Source organism: Crotalus tigris, unplaced genomic scaffold, assembly GCF_016545835.1.
Source record: "Crotalus tigris isolate CLP2741 ecotype Arizona unplaced genomic scaffold, ASM1654583v1 scf7180000023714.847513, whole genome shotgun sequence".
Taxonomy (NCBI): Eukaryota; Metazoa; Chordata; class Lepidosauria; order Squamata; family Viperidae; genus Crotalus; species Crotalus tigris.
The window spans coordinates 70,001-86,954 of record NW_024100136.1 but is presented as its reverse complement, the minus strand read 5'-3'; the positions used below and the strand labels follow the sequence as shown (position 1 = coordinate 86,954).

At 46.8% G+C, this 16,954-nt stretch overlaps 2 protein-coding genes across 3 annotated transcripts in view; both read left to right on the top strand.

The window, feature by feature from the left end:
- Positions 1 to 1,561: 1,561 nt before the first annotated feature.
- On the top strand, positions 1,562 to 9,633 carry LOC120297851 (zinc finger protein 436-like). 2 transcript variants are annotated; one of them, XM_039320957.1, is made up of 5 exons: positions 1,562 to 2,025; positions 3,472 to 3,589; positions 3,748 to 3,812; positions 5,516 to 5,642; positions 6,990 to 9,633. In XM_039320957.1, the coding sequence occupies exons 1-5, from the start codon at positions 1,651 to 1,653 to the stop codon at positions 8,441 to 8,443; spliced, it is 2,139 nt and encodes a 712-aa protein (XP_039176891.1). In that variant the 5' UTR covers positions 1,562 to 1,650; the 3' UTR covers positions 8,444 to 9,633. The 2 variants fall into 2 exon arrangements, with proteins under 2 accessions (XP_039176891.1, XP_039176889.1); XM_039320955.1 differs by having other exon boundaries at positions 3,466 to 3,589.
- A 1,702-nt stretch (positions 9,634 to 11,335) lies between these two features.
- LOC120297854 (zinc finger protein 91-like) overlaps positions 11,336 to 16,954 on the top strand; it is a 28,820-nt gene continuing 23,201 nt past the window's right edge. The window contains exons 1-4 of the mRNA XM_039320961.1: positions 11,336 to 11,674; positions 12,514 to 12,631; positions 13,593 to 13,660; positions 14,964 to 15,090. Of these exons, the coding sequence (XP_039176895.1) occupies positions 12,523 to 12,631; positions 13,593 to 13,660; positions 14,964 to 15,090 (304 nt within the window). The 5' untranslated portion in view covers positions 11,336 to 11,674; positions 12,514 to 12,522. The remainder of the gene's footprint in view (positions 11,675 to 12,513; positions 12,632 to 13,592; positions 13,661 to 14,963; positions 15,091 to 16,954) is intronic.

Below are 16,954 nucleotides of genomic sequence, written 5' to 3'. Positions count from 1 at the left end.
GGGAACAGTTGGAGGCTGAGTGCAAGAAGATATTTTAACAATAAAAAAAAGGTGAAAATCGCAATTAACCCCCTTTTCCGCTGATGTGGAGCAGAGAGCTCCATGCCCCAAAGAAGTACCTCATCTCCCATCATGCACTCCTCTGAAGGTTGGGCGGGGAGGAGGGGGTATTCTAGTCTGATCTCTGAACAGGGCAGAAATCCCTCAGGCCAGATGAAATCCAGTCCAATCCTGATTCAGAGCCTTCGTGAGGGAGCCCTGCAGTTCCAGGCCTTCCACGGCTTAAAGAACACGCAGTCCTCGAATTAGCGACCACAACTGAGCCCAAAACCGTTGCTAAGCATGACATTTGTTAAGGGAGTTTCGTCCCATTTCACGACCTTTCTTGCCCACAGCTGCTAAGCGAATTGCTGCAGTCGTGAAGTTAGTCACACGGTTGTTAAGTGAACCTGACTTTCCCCCACTGACTTTGCTTCTCATAAGGTCGCCAAAGGGGATCCACACGATCCCGGGACACTGCATCGGTCATAAGTATGAGTCAGCTGTCAAGCGTCTCTATTTAGATCCCCTGACCATGGCGATGCCACAAGGTCGTCAAGTGTGAAAAGCAGTCCTAAGTTCCTTTCCGCTGTGCTGTTGTAATTTCCAACGGTCGCCAAATCAACTGTTGTAAGTCGAGGACTAGCTGAACAAAGAGGGGGAGGGGAAGGTGTGAGTTCAATACCACAATAGCGCCCACCCTCCCACCCACCCCCTCCCTGGATCCCCTTCCAGAGGGATCCTTGGGATCTTTTCCTCGGGGTGGGAGAACACAAGGCAGCTTTTCCAGGACTAGCTGAACAAATAGGGGGAGGGGAAGGTGTGAATTCAATATACCACAATAGCTCCCACCCACTCCCTGGATCCCCTTCCAGAGAGATCCTTGGGATCTTTTCCTCGGGGTGGGAGAACACAAGGCAGCTTTTCCAGGACTAGCTGAACAAATAGGGGGAGGGGAAGGTGTGAATTCAATATACCACAATAGCTCCCACCCACCCACCCACCCACCCCCTCCCTGGATCCCCTTCCAGAGGGATCCTTGGGATCTTTTCCTCGGGGTGGGAGAACACAAGGCAGCTTTTCCAGGACTAGCTGAACAAATAGGGGGAGGGGAAGGTGTGAATTCAATATACCACAATAGCTCCCACCCACTCCCTGGATCCCCTTCCAGAGAGATCCTTGGGATCTTTTCCTCGGGGTGGGAGAACACAAGGCAGCTTTTCCAGGACTAGCTGAACAAATAGGGGGAGGGGAAGGTGTGAATTCAATATACCACAATAGCTCCCACCCACCCACTCCCTCCCTGGATCCCCTTCCAGAGGGATCCTTGGGATCTGTTCCTCGGGGTGGGAGAACACAAGGCAGCTTTGCCAGGCGCGGCCTCCTGTGACAAAGGGGCGGAGAAGGGTGGTCGCCGGGATCCATTTAAATGGAGGGGGGCGCAGGAGGGGAGGGGGGCTGTCGGAGCCTCGTCTCTCTAGGAAGAAGAGCTCGCTCGTTCGCCCGGAGAGGGGAGGGGGATCCGAGGGATCTCGGATCAGCGGCTGGGCGTCCAGCGGAGGCTGAACCAGGAGGAGGCGCCGCCGCGGGGAAGGGAGCTCGGCCCGCCCGATGGCCTCGACCAGGCCGGGAGCAGCGCCGGGCCCTCCTGCCGCAGAGACCGAGGAGGGGCCGGCGCCGGCGCCGCCGGACTCCGGGGAGGCGGAGGGCTTCCCCCGCTGGGGCTGCCGGGCGTCGTCGGAGCCCCGGCCGGTCTTCTGCAGCCGCCTGCAGCAGCCGCTGCTTTGCCCCGGCTGGCTGAAGCCCGAGCCGAGCGGCCAAGCCGGGCTGGCGGACCGGGGGATCCTGGAGCGGCTCCTGGCCGCGCTGCCCCCGGAGATGGCGGGCTGGCTGCGGGGGTGCCGGGCGGAGAGCGGCGCCCAGGCGGGGACCCCGGCCGAGGGATTCCTGCTCGGCCGGGCCCGGGAAGAGCGGAGGCGGCGGCAGGTGAGGAGAGGGGAGGATCCCCTCCTCTGGAAGGGCCGCTTTCCTTGCCCGGCTGAAGCGCATCGATAGAGAAAGAGACTTGGATCTTCCCCTCCCCTTTCAGTTCCAGAGCGGGATTATCCTCCTCCAGATTATTGCATGGGATGGAGAAGGGAATCCCAAGGGAATCTGCATCTCCAACTATGGACCCAAAACACAATCCATCTTTGGAGTCACAAATGCAGGTTGTAACAATTGAAGAGGCTTCGGTTTCCTTCCATTTTCAGTCCCAGAGTGGTGTTTCTCCCCCCCCCTCCAGATTATTCTATATAGGATGGAGAAGGTAATCCAGAGGGAATTTGCATCTCCAACTATGGATATAGCACAGCCCAGCTTTGGAGACAGAAATGCAGATTGTGACAGTGGCAGAGACTTTAGTTTCTCCCCATTTTCAGTTCCAGAGTGGGATTATCCTCCTCCAGATTATTGCATGGGATGGAGAAGGGAATCCCAAGGGAATTTGCATCTCCAACTATGGACCCAAAACACAATCCAGCTTTGGAGACACAAATGCAGATTATAACAATTGAAGAGGCTTTGGTTTCCTTCCATTTTCAGTCCCAGAGTGGTGTTTCTCCCCCCCCCTCCAGATTATTCTATATAGGATGGAGAAGATAATCCAGAGGGAATTTGCATCTCCAACTATGGATATAACACAGCCCAGCTTTGGAGACAGAAATGCAGATTGTGACAGTGGAAGAGACTTTAGTTTCTCTCCATTTTCAGTTCCAGAGTGGGATTATCCTCCTCCAGATTATTCCATAGGATGGAGAAGGGAATCCCAAGGGAATTTGCATCTCCAACTATGGACCCAAAACACAATCCAGCTTTGGAGACACAAATGCAGGTTATAACAATTGAAGAGGCTTTGGTTTCCTTCCATTTTCAGTCCCAGAGTGGTGTTTCTCCCCCCCCCTCCAGATTATTCTATATAGGATGGAGAAGATAATCCAGAGGGAATTTGCATCTCCAACTATGGATATAACACAGCCCAGCTTTGGAGACAGAAATGCAGATTGTGACAGTGGAAGAGACTTTAGTTTCTCTCCATTTTCAGTTCCAGAGTGGGATTATCCTCCTCCAGATTATTCCATAGGATGGAGAAGGGAATCCCAAGGGAATTTGCATCTCCAACTATGGACCCAAAACACAATCCAGCTTTGGAGACACAAATGCACGTTGTAGCAATAGAAGAGACCTTGGTTTCCTTCCACTTTGGGTCCAGAGTGGGGGTCCCCCATCCAGATTATTCCACAGGAAGAAGGGGGAATCCGGAGGGAATTTGCGTCTCCAGCTAGGGTTATAAACACGGTCTAGTTTTTGGGGCAGAGAAGAATCCCCTCCTTCCCGTGTTCAGTTGTTTTAATTTTTCTTCTTCTTTGACCCTGGCTATATTTTAAGTTGCAGGGCCAGTTGATGAAGATGGCCACGGTACCTTGTGAAAGCAGAGAAGATCTCTGTGGTCTCGCTATGAAGCAGCAGTTAAGCTTCTCACAAGAGGATCCAACTCTGGTCTTGTTGACAGGTAAGTGACAGGTTACCTTTGCGGGCAGTGAAGCCTGAAGCCATTTCATTCTTAGTGCTTCTCCTACAGATATTTCTGCCTTTCATTGACAGCGCTTCCAATAACTGATTCAACTCAGTTTCAAAATATTCTTTATCCGTCTTTTCTCTTGATTACAGGACAGCCCAAGTTGTCGATGGAAACGGCTGAAACATCTCTGTCTGGTGGAGCCGCAACAGCTCAGGTAGGGAGCTTTATCAGAGCAGGAAATGCTTTAAGGCCAGCGGTCCACAACCTTTGCGGTTCGCCCACCCAGCTGGGGATGGAGAGGGGAACTGGACTGTGCGAGTGGCAGGCTGGTGCACACACGCGCGAGTGCCCGCTGCCCCACAACTCTCACAAGTTGAGCTCCGGCCAGCCACTTAGAGGCCCAATTCTGAATAGGCTCCAGGCCCAGGAGTTGGGGACCCCTGCTTTTGGGGGGTTAATTTGTATCCTGAGAGTCTACACAAAGCTTGTTAAGAAAGTCAAGTGTTGAGATCAAAATTTAGCTTGGTTCCGCTTTCACAGTGATTGTTTAAGCACAAGGTACAGAAGGGACAGTCCTCCAAGGCAAACTTGAAACCAAAGACATGGAAGGTAATACCACTTCCTTTGTAGGGTTATACCAGGGGTCTTGAACCTTGGCCCTTTTATGACTTGTGGACTTTAACTCCCAGAATTCTTCAGCCAGCTGAGGAATTCTGGGAGTTGAAGTCCACAAGTCATAAAAGGGCTAAGTTTCAAGACCCCTGGGTTACACTAACACAGTGTTTCCCAAACTTGACAATTTTAAGGCATGAGGACTTCAACTCCTAGAATTCCACAGCCAGCAACGCTGGCTGTGGAATTCTGGGAGTTGAAGTCCACATGCCTTAAAATTGTCAAGTTTGGGAAACACTGCACTAACAGATTCTTGCAAGTCTAAGTGCATCTGCCCCCGCCCTCCCTTTATTTTGACAAGAACTAGGGAGTGTCACACCTGAGATCGTTCCTCAAATTATATTTCTGTCTCCGACTCAGATTTCTTTTGCATGACGATTGTCTTAGTAGGAGCTTATCCCCCTAGCTCTCATGATCATTGGTTTGCTCCATTAAAATCATATTGGCATACTGACTTCATTGATGGAATCATACGTTTAGGTTTCTTATACCTGTAATGAGTTACATTAATTTATTTAAGATAAATCCTTTGCTGTCTGAAGTATGTGGAAAACCCCAGGAATCGGCTAGCAAGAAATAAAGACAGTTTGGTCTGGTGGTTAAGGCACCAGCTAGAAAGCAAGAGATTGCGGCTTCTAATCCTGCCTTAGCCATGAAAGCCAGCTATGCAACTTTGGGCCAGTCACACTCTCTTAGCCCAATTCACCTCACAGGGTTGTTATTGTGGGGATAAATAGGACATATAAGGTGTGTTGAATATGTTTGACACCTTGAATTACTTGTAAAAACAATAAAGGGAAGATGTGAATAAATAAATAAAAGCCAGGAATTATTTTTAACATTAAATTTTATTGAAGCATTAGTAAGACAACTCAGAACAAATGAAAAAAAAAAATCAGAGCAGTTAAATTGTGGCAATATGTCCAAGGAGATCCAGTTAAAAGTTATATATGTGTGGTATGAAATTATTTCATCAAAATGGTAGCTTGTGCAAAGGAGAAAAAAAAAAACAAACTGAAAGTTTTAACACTGAAGGAGATGTAAGAAAGTGACCTACTTCTTCAAAGTCTTCAAGAAATTTTAACCAGAGGTGGATTGTCGGAGCGAGAGCTAAAAAACCCTTGTAGTACATTATGTCAGAAAAGAAGCATTCTTCTATCTTACCAAACTCATTTTTAGGATATTGGAAATGTGGGAGAGAACTTCCTGGGACTTCTGTTGAGAAACATTTACTTGGATTTTCAGGGCTTAGTAACCTTTGAGGAGGTGGCTGTGTATTTCACGGAGGACGAGTGGGCGCTGCTGAATCCCAGCCAGAGAGCTTTATACGGGGAAGTCATGCTGGAGAATTCTAGAAATGTGGCCGATCTTGGTAAGGACCTGTTTTGCTCTGGATTCAGCTATTTGTGGAAAGTCTTTGGTTGCCATAAGTCCTCAAAAAGAACATTCTGGGGCTTCTTTTTCAAAGACTAAAGTAAAATGGAGAAGTTGGTAGATGCTTTACAAGATCATATCTCATCTGAGCTTTTGAGAAAGTTATTTAGCGAAGATTACCGCTTCTCTTTGGACTGATTCCAGAGCAGATAACTGGAACCATTTTAGGTGAGGAAGATACTTCTCTGAATCTAGGACAGGGATAGGCAACCTTGGCTCTTTTATGACTCGTGGACTTCAGTTCCCAGAATTCCTGAGCCAGCATGGCTCAGCTTGGAAACCTCTCCCTTTCTCCTCAGCATGGCTGGCTCAGGAATTCTGGGAGTTGAAGTCCACCAGTCATAAAAGAGCCAAGGTTGCCTACCCCTGATCTAGGAGATAGGGCAGTTGTTCCTTAAACCACCCTATCTGCTAGGTTGCTAATAATCAGTGGCAGCTTCTCATACCATCTCTTTGGATAAAAGACCCTCCGTCTCTCAATAAAATCATGTGTAAGCTCCCTGTAGTGATCAGAACAACTGGACATTTTTCCCTGGATGGTTCAACACTTAGTACTATGTGATACTGTGTATTTGATCTAAAGGGGGAATCACAACACTGAGGAGAACAAAGCTTTATTGCAAGGATTGTTGAGTACCTGCTTTACAAGAAAGAGCGACTCTGAAAAAAATGTAAATGAAAGGTATTTCTAGAAGTTAAAAGGTTTCAAGCTGAGAAATCTGGAGAATTGAAGAGGTCAGTTTGTTCTTGATACCCCATGCTTCTGATTATTTAATCTTCCAGATAAGGGATTACCTCAGAAAATAAAACATACCTCAGAAAAATAAGCGTGGAATTGTCCAAAGGGATATAATGTCTGAGGTAGAACCATAAATGAAAGCTTGAGGCACCCAAAGCGAAATCCAGCAAATTCTTGAAATTGAACAATAATGGATTTTTTTCTGTGATGAAAAAAATTAACTAAATAATTAAAATAATGTGTTGAGGTAGCTGGCAAAGGGTAGAGACAGGTGGGGGGACCCATGGTTATAAGTTTGGGTGGGCTGCCAAGCACCCATGTTTTTTTCACATGAATGTGGGGACCAGCAACAGATGTAACTTTGAGGGTAAATATCATTCATTAAACACCACGGTAAGTTTCCGTGGTGGCTGAATGAATAACACAATTCCTGTCTATAAGAAAACCATACAGAGAACCTAGCATATCCAGGAAATGTGCAGAAATAACAGGTGCACCGTATTCTGTGATGAAAATAATGAACATTTTTTTCTTTTTTCAAATAAGCTTATGGGCAGGAGCCCGAGTATAATAAGGAGCCGAGCCTAACGCTATTTCAAGTGCTCCAGTCTGAAAAAGGAATACTTGGAAATCGGGGGGCACCTCAAAAGAGTACGAAAAGCTGCCTAAAGAATGGAAGGAAGAAGTCTTCTAGTCACAATGAAGTCCTTGGCCTCCCAACCCTGCAACTTCAGCAAAGGAAAGAAGTTGGAAAACATTTCAGATATGGCAAAATAGACAAAGCAACATCTCTTTTCGGTAAATATTATCCGAACCAAACTGAAGAGGAACAATGTGAACATCAAGAGCATGGGCAAAATATCAGTCTTAACTCCTCTCTTGTTTTACATCACCCATCATACATCCCAGAGACACCATATGGAATTTTAAATTGTGGGGAAAAATTCACTTTGAATAGTCATCTAATGTCACATAAAGACGAGAATCTATATGCGTGTGGAAAGGGTTTCAGCCAGAAACAGTTGCTTATTTTACCCCCAGAAAATGTCCCAATGGAGAAACGGTATAAATGTCTGGAGTGTGGAAAGACCTTCACTCACAAATGTAAACTTACTGTCCATGAACGGACCCACACGGGGGAGAAACCATATATATGCCTGGTGTGTGGAAAAAAATTCAGTCAGACGGGTCACCTTACCAGACATCAACGAACCCACACTGGGGAGAAACCATATTCGTGCCTGCAGTGTGGAAGGAAGTATAGTGGAAGTTCCAGCCTTATCAAGCATGTAAGGAGCCACACGGGGGAGAAACCATACAAATGTTCAGAGTGTGATAAGAGCTTCAATCAGAGCAGTCATTTTATTCGCCACAAAATGATCCACACAGGAGAGAAACCATACAAGTGCCTGGAATGCGGAAAGAGCTTCGGGCGTAATTTTAGCCTTATGCAACACAAAAGAACTCACACAGGGGAGAAACCGTATCAGTGCTTGGTGTGTGGAAAGAGTTTCAGTGGCTCCTCGGATCTTATGTACCATAAGAGGATTCACACAGGGGAGAGACCGTATAAGTGCCTGGAGTGCGGAAAGCGATTCAGTAGGCGAAGTCGCCTTACAGCTCACAAAAGAAAGCACACAGGACAGAAACCGTATATATGCCTGGTGTGCGGAAGGAGATTCAGTCAGAGCGGCCACCTTACAAGTCATAAAAGAACTCACACTGGGGAGAAACCATATACCTGCCTGAAATGTGGAAGGAAGTTTGGTAGAAGATCTAGCCTTGTGATACATGTAAGAATCCACACGGGGGAGAACCCATACAAGTGTATCGAGTGTGGAAAGGGCTTCCGTCAGAGAACGACCTATATTTACCATCGAAGGATCCACACAGGAGAAAAACCATACAAATGCCTGGAATGTGGGAAGAACTTTAGACGAAACTGCCACCTTAAGAAACATAAAAAAATGCACACTGTGAAGAAAGCATATCAGTGTTAGAACTCTGAAAAGAACTTCAGCTTACACTCAGATATGACTTATCGTAGACATATTCATACAGGGGAGAAACCAGATGAGTGGAATGTGGAAAGAGCTTCAATTGCAGCAGTTATTTTATTTGCCATAAAAGGATTCACATGGGAGAAACCATCCTAATGCTCAGAGTGCGGAAAGAACTTCAGTCAGAAAAATCACCTTTCCCAACAAGAGAAAAAAACGTAGCTTGGGAGCTTTCATCTTGTTTTCTTCCCATAAAGAGACTCATATCTGAAATACAGAAATAATAATGATGATTGGAGTGACATTCAGTTTGAAATGTCATCTCGTCAGACCTAAATGAATCCATAGGGGAGAACCATAAAAATGCCTGAAGTGTGGAAATGGATTAAAACGTGGCACTGCCCTTGTTTCCCATAGGAAGTCCTATGAGTGTAAATGAACTTTCGGTACCAGTACTGGCCCTCCCCCAAGAAAATATATACATATCTGAGTTTGGTTAAGTTTTATGAATGCTAAACCTGCGGACTGAAGAGCTGATCCATACAGGAGAGACAATACATCAAGGAATGAAGTAAAACCACTATTTTAAGAAGATGTGTCTTCTTAAATTACCAGAAAATTTCCACTTAGGAGAGAAACTGTATAAAAGAGTGGAACATGGAAAGAGTTGGTGTTTTGTTTTTTGTTTTTTGGCTTAAGCCTTCATCAATGAATTATGAGCCCCTCTCCACATTGTTAGACTAATCTTGACTATTTTTCCTGATGTAATCTGGGACTGCTGTATCAGAGGCTGACGAGGATTATATGGTTGGTTAAGGTTAAAGTCTCATGAAAACAGACTGAGGCTGATGGGACTATTTAACCCTGTAAAAAAAAAAAAACCCAACCAAGAAGGATTTAATATCCCTATGGAAGCATTTGATGTGGTGTCCCATAGAAGAAAGCAAAAGTTTGTCCTGCAGTGCAGAATAAACACAACAGAATCAGATTTAATGTTACAAAAATATTATGATAGCGATGAAACTCTCAAACGCTCAGTAACTACCTCTGCCAACACCCCTCCCTTAATAAAAACAGGAAAACACTTCCTCCTCTCCACAAATCCCCATTTTTATGCAACTTTGTAAAGATTTACTATAGTGCTTGTCCTTTAATTTCACAATAAAATATTTGAGGTTTTATTTTCGTTTCTAAGGGCTGTGGCTAGTACTTGCTTAGCAACTATTTGAATTTACGATGGACCCTCTCCCAAAAGATAATTATGAACTAGTTCTGGACTTGGAATGACAGCACACACCAATCAGAATAGAATCAAAATAGAACAATAGAACAGAACTGAATAGAATATTGAGAATAGAATAGAATCGAATCTTTATTAAGAATAGGATAGAATAGAATAGAACATAGAATAGCATAGAATGAAACAATAGAATAGTATAGAACAAAACAGAATGGAATGGAATATAGAATAGAATAAGAAATACAATAGCAGAGTTGGAAGGGACCTTGGAGGTCTTCTAGTCCAACTCCCTGCTCAGGTAGGAAAGCCTATAATGTTTCAGACAAATGGTTGTCCAGATTAACTTGAGATTCAAACCCTCCAGGAAGGTAGCCGTCCAATTCCAGGCAGAAGGTCGGTCCATGGCTTAAAAATACTAATGGAGGGAGGAGGAGAGAGTTGCTCCCTAGGTTGATTGTTATCCTCTCCGAATCCTTTTGAGAGACCTACAAAAGGCAAAGCCAAATCCACCCACCCGCAGGCTTTGCAAACGGGAGTCCTGACAACTTCAGACAACTTTGGTCACTATGATGTAAAAAAGATGTTGAGTCTCTAGAAAGTGCAAAGAGCAACAAAGATGATCAGGGGACTGCAAGCTAAAACATACTAAGAACGGTTACAGGAATTGGGTATGTTGAGTTTAATGAAGAGAAGGACGAGGGGGGGACATGATAGCAGAGTTCCAATATCTGTGGGGCTGCGACAAAGAAGAGGGAATTAAGCTATTCTCCAAAGCACCTGAGGGCAGGACAAGAAGCAACGGATGGAAACTAATCAAGGAGAGAAGCAACCTAGAACTAAGGAGAAATTTCCTGACAGAACAACTTGCTTCCAGAAGTTGTGAATGTTCCAACACTGGAAATTTTTAAGAAGAGATTGGACAACCATTTGTCTGGAATGGTGTTGGGTTTTCCTGCCTGAGCAGAGGGTTGGACTAGAAGACCTCCAAGGTCCATTCCATCTATTCTATTCTATTCTATTCTATTCTATTCTATTCTACTCTACTCCATATTCTATTCTATTCTATTCTTATTCTTCTACCCCTATTCTATTTTATTCTATTCTTATTCTTCTACCCCTATTCTATTCTATTCTATTCTATTCTATTCTATTCTATTCTTATTTTTCTACCCCTATTCTATTCTATTCTATTCTATTCTATTCTATTCTATTCTTATTCTTCTACCCCTATTCTCTTCTCTTCCATTCCATTTTCTATTCTAGTCTAGTCTAGTCTAGTCTATTCTTATTCTTCTACCCCTATTCTATTCTATTCTATTCTATTCTATTCTATTCTATTCTATTCTATTCTATTCCATCCCTATCCCTATCCCTATCCCTACCTGGGGGAAGCAAGCGTGGGAGTCCTCGCGAGCCGTGCCCCTCTGCAGGAAAGAGACGGACTGGCTGGCCGCCGGGGACGTTTCAAAGGAGACTCACTCCCCTTCAAAGGAGGCGACAGAGACTACCCGAGAGCTTTCCTAGGAAGAAGCGCGCGGTCGCCTTCCCAGAGGCCGAGAGGGCCTTACGCTGAAGTCGGAGCCGAGAGCCGGGGGTGAATGGCAGCTGCGCTTGCCCCGATCCCGCTTAGCCGGTAGGCTTCCCCCCCACACCTTTCCCGGGAAGGAGGAGGCGGCCGGGAGTGGAGGATGGGAGGGAATCCGGAGGGATCCCGGGGCGGCGCGCAGCGGATCGGCATCCGGCGGAGGCTCCCGGCCAGAGGCGGGCAGGGAAGGAGTGGAGGCTGAACCAGGAGGAGGCACCACCGGTCAAGGGAGCCCGGCCCGGCCGGGCCGACGGCCTCGTCTAGGCTGAGAGCAGCGCCGGGCTCTCCTGCCACCGAGACAGCGGGCTGGCTGCGGGGGTGCCGGGCGGAGAGCGTCGCCCAGGAGGAGACCCTGACCGAGAGATTCCTGCTCAGCCGGGCCCGGGAGGAGCGGCGGCGGCGGCGGGTGAGGAGAGGGAAGGATCCCCTCCTGGGAGGAAGGATCCCCCGTGGATCTGGCTTCCTTGTCCTTCTGGGAGGATCCCCTCCAGGGAGGAAGGGCCGCTTTCCGTTGCCCGGCTCAAGTGCCTCAATCTAGGAAAGACCTTGGTTTTCTCTTCCCTTTCCCTCCCAGAGGCCTGTTTTCCTCCTCCAGGTTATTCCATAGGAGGAAATTGGAATCCAAAGCGAATTTGCATCTCCACCTATGGATACAACACGGTCCAGCTTTGGAGACACAAATGCAGGCGGTGACAGTGGAAGAGACTTTAGTTCCCCTCCATTTTCACTCCCAGAGTGGTGTTTCCCCTTCCAGATTATTCCACAGGAAGAAGGGGAATCCCAACGGAATTTGCGGCTCCAACCATGGATCTAGTTCAGTGGTTCTCAACTTTTTTAATGCCATGACCCCAACTGGTCGTAAGTCAAGGACTACTCAACTGGTGCAGCACTGTTTGCAGAATGGGACTTTTGGTGGGCTCAGAAAGGCAGAGACAGCCTGGACAATACCTATTGGCTTTGGAAAGCCAATAGAAGTAGACTCTATTCAAGAGAGTCTATTCTATTGGCTTTCAAAAGCCAATAGAATAAAAGGGAGTAGCACAGCTAAGGAAAAGGGGAAAAAAATGGCGGACTGCGTTGGTTGGCGACCCCCGTGAAATGGTCGTTCGACCCCAAATGGGGTCCCGACCCACAGGTTGAGAACCACTGATCTAGTTGGATATGGATATAACATAGTCTCACTTTGGAGGCACAAAAGGATCCTCTTGTTCCAGCGTTCAGTTGTTTTAATATTTTAAGTTGCAGGGCCAGTTGATGAAGATGGCCGCGGTACCTCCTGAAGGCGGAGGAGATCTCTCTGGTTTCTCTGTGGAGCAGCTGTTGGGCTTCTCAGAGGAGGAACCAGCTCAGGTCTTGTTGCCACGTAAGTGATAGGTTACTTCTGCGGGCAATGAAGCCTGAAGCCATTTCATTCTTGTGCTCTTTCTACACCAGTGGTTCTCAACCTGTGGGTCAGGACCCCATTTGGGGTTGAACGACCATTTCGCGGGGGTTGCCAAACAAGGCTGTCCGCCATTTTTTTCCCCTTTTCTTTGGCCATGCCCCTGGCACCTGATGATGTATAAGTGGTTGGGGGTCACCACAACACAGGGAACTGTATTATGGGGTCACGGCATTAGAAAGGTTGAGAACCACTGTTCTACACATACTACTGCCTTCAGTGTGTAGTGCTTCCCAATAGCTGAGAGGTCCCCAACCCTTTGGACACTAGGGACAGGTTCTGTGGGTGGGTTTGTGTGCTGTCTGAATCCCACAGATGGGGTGTTGCTTGTTTATGCAGACCGGTTGCTGGCATCCTGCGGCCCAGTACTGGTCCATGGACCGGGGGTTGGGAACCCCCGCAATAGCCAACTCATAGGGGACTGGAGGCTAAAGCATATAAGGAACGGTTGCTAGAATTGGGTATGTCTAGTTTAACGAAGAGAAGGACAAGGGGGGACATGATAGCAGTATTCCAATATCTCAGGGGCTGCCATAAAGAAGAGGGAATTAAGCTATTTTTCAAAGCACCTGAAGGCAGGACAAGAAACAATGGGTGGAAACTAATCAAGGAGAGAAGCAACCTAGAACTAAGGAGAAACTTCCTGACAGTGAGAACAATTAATCAGTGGAACAACCTGCCTCCAGAAGCAGTAAATGCTCCAACACTGGAAGTTTTTAAGAAGAGACTGGACAGCCATTTGTCCGAAATGGTGTAAGGTTTCCTGCCTGAGCAGGGGGTTGGACTAGATGATCTCCAAGGTCCTTCCAACTTTACTACTATTACTATTACTATTCAGCTTCCAAACATTTTTTTTGTCCATCTCCTTTTATCTTGATCACAGGGAACACAAGGTTTTCTATAGAAGCCACTGAAACATCTCGTCTGTCTGATGGAGCCGCAACAGCTCAGGTAAGGAGGCTTATCAGAGCAGGAAAATCTTGAGGGGGGAGAGTGTCGTTTGTGGCATGACAGTCTACACAAAGCTTGTTAAGGAGGTCAAGGGTTGAGATCAAAATTTAGCTCAGTTCCACTTTCAAGATGATTGTTTAAATCAGAGGTCCCCAACCCCTGGTCCATGGACCGGTACCAGACCACAGCATGCCAGCAACACAAACAAGCAAAGCTGAAGATGCTTTTAGAATGAGAAGCAAAACGTCTTTGAAGAAAAACAAGAAAGCCCAGTTGCCTTCTGAAAAAGCATCTTTGAGATAACTGATGACCTGGATGACTCTCCATAGACGTTTAACTAGTCTGACTTGTTCAAGCAAGATTCAGTTAATATTCAGATAAGAGTGATAGGTATGAGAGGTATGGAGTTATTGCATCAAAATGGTAGCTTCTGCAAAAAAAAAAGAAAGAAAGTTTTCACTCAGAAAAAGAGGTGACAAAATGGCGTACCTCTTCAACGTCTTTCTCCGAAATGAATTGTGGTAGGAAGTCATTCTAACCCAAGGGTGTCAAAATCAATTTCATTGAGGGCCGCATCAGCATTGCAGTTGCCCTTGGGGTGGTGGTGGCCGGGGGGGGGGTGCGGCCTACTGGGTGCTGGGTGGGCATGGATGGAGTGGGTGTGGCCTACTGGATGGGCGTGGCCAGCTCTACATCATTTGCGTCCAGGGTGCCTGTGGGGGCCTGGGCAGGACAGATCTGAGGGTCTTTGGCAGAAAGGGGTGGGACCAGGGCAGAGCCCATCAAGCCGGATATGTGAAGTAGGCGAAGGCCATTTGCTGGCCCCTTCCAGGCGATGGTGCATTTCTTCATTCCTCACACAGAGGGGCACCTCCCCAGCATGCACCTAGGGTATGGGGCCGACGTGGCAGGGGCTGGTTCCTCGGTGTTTCTAGACGGCCTTGTGGAGCTAAGACTAAATGCATTTCAGCATAGAGGGCCACCACAAAATTGTACATTGGCTCCCGCCCGGCCTGGACCAGGGCCAAGGCAGCAGGGGCCATTCCCTCACTGTTTCCAGGATGGCTTCACGGGCCACATGAAACCACTTCTCGGGCCGCATCAGGCCCACGGGCATTGTGTTTGACATGTCTGTTCTAACCAGACAGCTGGATTGTTGGAGAGGCAGCTATGAAACCTAGTAGAAGATTATGTCACAAAAGCAGCATTTTCTGTCTTGTAAAACTTACTTTTGAGATATTGGAAACGTGGAAGAGAATTTTCTGGGTTGTCTCCGCTGATTAACATTTCCTTTGAATTTCAGGGATCCGTATCCTTTGAGGAGGTGGCTGTGAATTTCACGGAAGAGGAATGGGCTCTGCTGGATTCTAGCCAGAGAGCCTTACACAGAGACGTCATGCTGGAGAATTCTAGGAATGTGGCCATTCTGGGTAAGGATCTGTTTTGCTCTGGTATTCAGGCATTTGTGGAAGTCTTTTGTTGCCTAAGTGCTCAGAAAGCAGCTTCTACCTAGAAGGACAGTCTGCGACTTTTTTTTGCTTAAATCAGGGGTAGACAACCTTGGCTCTTTTATGATTCGTGGAGTTCAACTCCCAGAATTCCTGAGCCAGCATGGCTGGCTCAGGAATTCTGGGAGTTGAAGTCCACGAGTAATAAAAGAGCCAAGGTTGCCTAGCCCTGGCTTAAACGGACAAGTTGGTAGATCCTTTAGAACAGTGATGGCGAACCTATGGCATGCGTGCCAGAGGCGGCACTCAGAGCCCTCTCTGTGGGCACACTTGCCGCCACCACCACCAGCTCGCGCAGGTCCATTAGGCCACTGCTTGCATCCGGAGCAGCAGCCCCACCCAGCACAAAGGAGGCAAAGCAGCTGGCTAGCAAGCTTGAGCAGAGATGATAGACCACGCCCCCATGTGCTCACTGGTCTCTATGTGCGGGCTGATGGTGTCAGGCAGCAGCCCTCCCTGCTTTGCCTTGCCCCACAGTAATGGCACCCCCGCCTTACCCCCTGCCTCACCCCGCAGAATGAGCCTCCTGCCCATCGCCGGAGTGGGGTTAATAGACAATAGTGGCGGCCAGTAGGCCACGGCCCGGCAGTGGGGCGCAGACCATAGGTTGGGGACCTCTGCTTTAGGTGAAGAATGATTGTCTATTCCTTATAACTGCTACATCTCTAAGGTTGCCTAATAATCTGTGGCAGTTTCTCATACCATCTGTTTGGACAAAAGGGCCCGCCCTTTATCTCTGTGTTGAAGATGTGTAAGTTGCCTGTAGAGATCAGAACAAGTGACATTTTTTTTCCCCCTGGGTGCTTTAACACAACGTAGTATTAGAAGCTGCTGTGGATTGGGTCTAAAGAAGAATTACAACGCTGAGGAAAAGAATTGAGCTTTTTTGCAAGGATTGTTGAGTACCTGCTTTACAAGAAAGAGGGGCCCAGAGTAATAGTAAAGCGATGGTTTTTCTAGAAGTTAATGGTTACAAGCTGGAAAATCCCACAGATCTGATTGGCTAAGCAGTTTGTGGAAGCTAGACAAATCCTGGGGTTACAATAATTCTCTTTTAGTGACTACAGTTGGGACCAGCAACTCTTTCGTTAAACAAAGTAGTCAGTAAGTGAAAAAACTACATGACCACGATTCTGCTTATGAATGTACTTCAGCTTTACATAGGGCTCAGACCCCCAACAGCTGGATAACCCCAGAGAAGCTTTGTGGAAGTTGATTGCCCTTTTTCTCCATTTATGCTTTGGAATGCTCACCCTGATGCTGGGATAAATCACACATAATCATTTTCATATTCATTGGAGAGAGAGGGATTACAAGAGAGCAAGCAGACACACAATGAAGAGTATAGATTGAAGCAATACAAGCTGTTTACCTTGAGGAGGCAAAAAAAGCCTTGAAGGTGACATTGATTAGGGTCTTGTCAGTGTTAGGCAGTAGCTGCAATCAACAATTCTGGTCTGTTTTGTTAGTGACATTAGCAGAGATGTGCTGCCCTGCAAAGAAAAGCAGCTAAGGAAGAAGTAGCTTGTTTAGGCAATCTCTCCACTCTGCGAAAACAAACATGTACTGACTGATTTCACTGGGGAACACATGGCTGAGAGAAATGCTGTGAATGTCATAAACGTGAGCCTTGACTTTTTTTTTTATTAAAAAGTTTTTATTTTCCATTTTTCAATACATTCATATAAAAATACCTTTAATAAAATAAAATAAATTCATACACATAACTTTAGGTGTCGCTCGCCCATTTCCCCTCAGACTGCATCTGCCCTCTCTCCCTTCCTTC

Bases quoted from the DNA above. Each gene is read 5' to 3' on its own strand.
- LOC120297851 (XM_039320955.1), top strand. From the start codon at position 1,651: ATGGCCTCGACCAGGCCGGGAGCAGCGCCGGGCCCTCCTGCCGCAGAG. The intron at 2,026-3,465 runs GTGAGGAGAGGG...CTATATTTTAAG, and splicing joins AAGAGCGGAGGCGGCGGCAG to TTGCAGGGCCAGTTGATGAA. The intron at 3,590-3,747 runs GTAAGTGACAGG...TCTTGATTACAG, and splicing joins AACTCTGGTCTTGTTGACAG to GACAGCCCAAGTTGTCGATG.